This window comes from Pundamilia nyererei, unplaced genomic scaffold, assembly GCF_000239375.1.
Source record: "Pundamilia nyererei isolate P.nyererei 1_Seehausen unplaced genomic scaffold, PunNye1.0 scaffold00148, whole genome shotgun sequence".
Taxonomy (NCBI): Eukaryota; Metazoa; Chordata; class Actinopteri; order Cichliformes; family Cichlidae; genus Pundamilia; species Pundamilia nyererei.
Genome location: NW_005187549.1, coordinates 956,083 through 961,206, shown reverse-complemented (window position 1 = coordinate 961,206; position 5,124 = coordinate 956,083). Strand labels below are relative to the sequence as shown.

The window sequence follows — 5,124 nt, the reverse complement described above, 5'->3', positions numbered from 1 at the left end:
ATCATTATTATCACTATATCATTTAAAAAAATAAAATGCAGCCACAGTCACACTATAACTGTTCTCTTTACACATTTTTCTGATAAAATGAGCAGTGACACAGGTCAGTGACAGCAGCTGTGCTGTGAGTCTGACTATATTGATAATGAAAAAGAGTGATGACTCCCACTGCTCCCATCCGAGGTAATAACAGTCAAGATCATTTTCCCAGATGGTGTACAGTCTTGCTTCCTCCATGACTGGATATCATTTTTGGGTTCTTATTTTTTTATTTATTTACCTCTGTGTCCAACCTCCCTCCAAGTCATTTTTTATTTGTCAATTATGGACTAAGTTTACGGAGAATTTAGGGGTATTTGTTTTAGTATTTTTTTTTTTTTTTACAAACAAGGTAGGATCATCGCTGTATAGAAATTAAATTAGATTTATCATTTGCCTGAACCAAGACAGTGATGGTCTCTGTTGGCGCTCCTTGAACCCAGAGGGAAGCAAATGGAAGCTTTGCTTTTATGCTGAACACTGATGGAGAGTTAACTGGCTACATAGAAAATAAGGAAAAAATAATAATTACGCGAATGCAGAAAGACGCAGACACAGTTTGTATAAAGGATCCAGAGAACACATAAGAGGTTTGGATATCTGGTTAATATTAGTCACTTTAGAATCACCAGGTAACCCAACTCCATATGTTCTCTTTGGACTGTGTGAGGAAGCCAAAGTCCCAGCAGACATGGAGGGAACATCCACACAGAAAGTCCGCGACTAGCTGGTGGATTAGAACCCAGTACCATCATGCTGTGAGGCAACAGTGTTAACCACTACACCATTGTGTCACCCAATGTGACAAAGTTCACACTAAATACTTTCTGTTGCCAGTCAAAGTTAACAAATAACAGCTCTGGTGGGTAACGTCGTAAATCAATTCAGAATCCTAACAGATAGTTCATGACTTTTGACTCATAACAGTCAAAATTTCCGTGTGAATATATTTTTATTTCACTCACATCTATCATGTTACTCAAAACTGTTTTTGAATACTTAAAATGAAGAATGACGTTTTTATTGAGTTAGGGTTTATGTTGTGAAATTAGATTTGACATTTGCTGGATTATACATGCCTAGCCTGTCTGACGAATATTGATATTAGAGATCAATATAAGAACGTGCACGTTGTAATCTTGTAAAAATCTGCCCGGCTGAAAATGAATGCATTCTTGTGGTTGACTCAGCCCTCACTGTCAGTCCTGTCATGTCTCTGCAGACCTGGAGGTGCAGCTGGAAGAACAGAAGAAGCAGCAGCAAGTACGAGCTCTTCTCACCTGCCCCCAGCCTGCCAAAAACAAAACTCCTACTAAACGCCCGACCAAGCGGCCTCGACTCCAGAGACCTGCCTCCACCACCACCCTCCTGACCACCCCTATAAACCAGCAAGCCACTCTGCAGCCTCAGCAGTTCACCGTTCTTTCACCCATCTCGCTGTCCTCAGTGGGGCAGCCATTCACCGTGGCAGGCCTACCTATTGCCTCGCTGTCCCAGTCCTCCAACACAGTCACATTACTCCCTGCCGGCTCGCAGGTCTTCACCCGCTACATGGTGGCTGGAGATGGTAAGACAGAAACCATCACCCTGCATCCGTCCTCAGGTTTGACACTGGTTGGCACCACCGCTTTGCAGGACTCCAGCCAACTGGGCACAGTAATGAGCCCCATGGAGCTGGTGCAGCTAAGCCAGCAGGCCAGCGGTGCAGAGGTGGTGCCCATAGAAGGCCAAGTGGTAGACGGCACCATGCTAGTGCAACAGGAGGTGATGCAGGGGGAAGTGGAGGGCAGCCAGGAACACACGGTCATTGAGATCAATCCAACTCCTGTGGAGCAGGCAGTGGGAGTGATGGAGCTCCAGCTGACCGGGGAGTCAGGCAGAGAAGGGGCCACCATGGTGGTCCAGAGTGGGGTGGAGATGACCATGTCAGCAGAGACGGAGGAGGAGACTCAGCACCAGCTGCAGGAGGCACACACTGAAAGGGTTCAGGAGGTGCAACTGGATGCTAGCGGACACCTGTCGCACGTACAGATAGTGGTGATAGGAGAAAACACTCAGGAAGAAAACAAGGTCAAATAAGACACAACCATCTTTATCTAGCACAGCAGGTATGAACTCATGGACTGAGCCATCACGGACTCGACAAACTGTAAATACACAGGATTTCCAAATCCACAAATTGCCTTGGACTAAAACCAAGCTTTAGGGTAGCCATTTTTCCTTTTTTGTGTCTTTGTACATGCTCCGCTAAGCTTGTTCATTTTTATTGAAGCAAAGAGGGATCTGCAATATATGAAATGCTTATGTTTGTTTTCCAGTTGAAGGTTCGAGCATATAATGACTTGGCTCTAAAATTTATAGTTTTGGCCATTATTTCTGTTCTTTTTTTATTTTAACCCTGTACTCACCAAAGTAACTGCTACTGAAATCTGGGAACACTGGGACTGTGACTTCAAAGAAACTTGTACGCTTTAAAATCCACAAATTTTTGATGTGATAATTATGAAGTTAAAGATAAATGTATTTAGAAGCTTAACACACACAGCAAAACATGACGCCTGCATGTGTTAGATGATGTTGAAGTGAAGCAAATGCTGTGCGAAATCCCCGCTTTTACTTTGATTACAATGTCTACATAGAGTTTGGGACAGCACATACTTTGATCTTAAATCGGTGCACATGTTTTGTTTATGAGCTGTTCCACACCATCAGTCCGGTTCACATCAAACTGTTTCACACAATGTCTTCATGTCTCTTTTTTCCCGATTAACCAGACAGGCACAGTAAAATATCCATCAAACATTGTTTTTCCTCAGTAAAAAGAAAAGTTAAATATTTCATATCCTGACAGATAAGATAAGAGAATACTTGGATGTTTTACTTGAAAATGACCTGAATTATAAATATATTTATTCAATTTTCTGCTGATGGACTGATGGTCCCTGGGGGTCTAATAATAAGGAAAATAATGGCCAAAAGTATACAAATGGGATCATGTCTTTATGAACTATAATTTTACTTCAAGCCTCTGCGAACAACCTGAGGTCAGGAGAAAGCACTGTAACAGTAAAGTCAACATGGACGGCTTTAGAAAAGGTGCTGATGATCAGTCAGATTGGGCAGCGGCAGTCTGCAAGTCCCTTCTGTTCATCAGACTCGTTACCAGTAACAGTGTTGGTGTTACCTGAGGCTAGGAGGAATTGCACTCTGTTTTGTGTGGTAGTTTTGCAAACTGTTTTTGTTTTTGCACTGTGTGACATCCTCGTGAGACTATAGGAGGATGTTGGCAGTGATGCCTGCTCTCGTTCTCAACACTTCAGTGGAAACAGACTGAACTCCTTACTGGAGCGGTATCATTTATCCACATACTGTATTCTCATCAGTTTCATGCTGCCTGATAAATCTTCTCCACTCTTCATTTATTGTGAACACCTGTTGCTTTTTTTCCGTATCTTGGATAGTGTGAGCTACTGGACTGATTGTTCAACTGAGGATATAAAAGAACATAATATACTCAATGTCAGACTTGCCTGTATTTTACACTTGTCAAGTAGTATTTTATTTATTAGCTTTCAAAACTGAAGTTTAAGGAGCAGATATGGGTTCATTTGAGCTCTTGGTTAAAGCTCACATCAACAAAAACCTGTTCATGACTTGTGCTTTTTCCAATAATTTAATTTAAAAAGATGAGAGTATTTGCATACTGACTTTGTAATGTGTTTTAATATCAGATTAAAACAAACCAAAAAAAGATAAGTAGTATTTTTTTTTTTTAATTTCACCACCAGAGTGCGCTGTTTGATCACTCCACTACGGGCTTTAGACGATCTGCATTAGTAGATGGTGGAAATGGTCTGCTGCTATAATCTCTAACTGTTCCATGTGTCAGACTTATTGTGGAGCATGACTTAATCTGGGCTGCTATGGACTGATGTGCAGGCCTTCTGGAGGATGAGTCGTGCTGACAGGGTACAGGGCTTCACTGGTTATTACGTTTCGCTGCTCTTGTAGCCCTTAACGCTCTCCGACAGGCTACATAAGGGGAAGGCGTGAGGATTTTGGTTGAGCGCAAAGACAGACAAATACACAACCACGAGGCTGAGAAAGACCTAGACGAACTTATTATATGTGGAGTACAAAAAGAGAAAAGGCATCAGTGGTTTGATTGTCGAGCAGCTGGGGGGCCCGGTTAATGCTAAAAGGCTGAGACACTGAAACAGTATAAACACTGTGTGGTGTGGAAAAGGAATAATCATGAAGTGTTCAACAGACTACGTTGCATGTTTTGCACAAGACAAAGAAATCAGGCTGAGCGCAGGCATCAGTTGCATGTCTGAAATGTCTTAACGTCTCTGGAGGCGATAAAAGGTTGTTAAAAGAGAGGTTACCACGGCTGACATGTTGTCGGTATCACCTCGGCCTTAACAGCTTTAGCTGAGAATAAATCCTTGAACTTGACATCTGGTAGTCAGTGTGCCCTACAGGCAAGGTGGCTTCAAGCTATATCTATAACACCAGGGGAGGAAAAATCTGCCAGAACATATCGGACTTGGAATTTTGTAAAAATTTATTTATATGTGTTCTTAGTCATGAACAGGAATTTATAACAAATATGTAACTGATGTAATTCAATATATTTCACACCATCAGCACATATTTTGACCAGAAAAGGGGAAAGATACATTGAGATCTTGAAAAAAATACATTAATTCGTAAAGTATTGAAAAAGTGACTGAACTGAAGTGTGACATGTGTTATCCAAACCTGGGTCTCTGGGTTAAGTGGCAAATTGAATAACCCCACCACTAAACTGTCCTTCAAACCTCCAAATGTCAGCTTTCTCGCCCTGTAAAAGAAAATCTGAATTACATGGACACAAATCAGTACGCATGAGACCAGAGAGATGAAAAATCATGTTCCAGGATAAGAATCAATAGATCAGAGGTCATTACTGCCTTGAGCCTACGTTGCGCAGTCTGTGTTTACATGTTAAAAAGAAGCTGACACTCGAGAATGAGAATCAGTTATACTGGAAAAGTACACTTAAGCCATAATAGCCCCCCAAAAATCTGTAAGATTCTCACC

General features: G+C 41.7%; 1 protein-coding gene across 2 annotated transcripts in view; it reads left to right on the top strand.

Annotated features, from left to right (window-relative positions):
- Nucleotides 1–3,785, top strand: part of gmeb1 (glucocorticoid modulatory element binding protein 1) — a 17,456-nt gene extending 13,671 nt beyond the window's left edge. For both annotated transcript variants that reach the window (XM_005744692.2, XM_005744691.2), the window contains exon 10: nt 1,262–3,785. In XM_005744692.2, the coding sequence (XP_005744749.1) occupies nt 1,262–2,118 (857 nt within the window). In that variant the 3' untranslated portion in view covers nt 2,119–3,785. The remainder of the gene's footprint in view (nt 1–1,261) is intronic.
- The last annotated feature ends 1,339 nt before the right edge of the window (nt 3,786–5,124 follow it).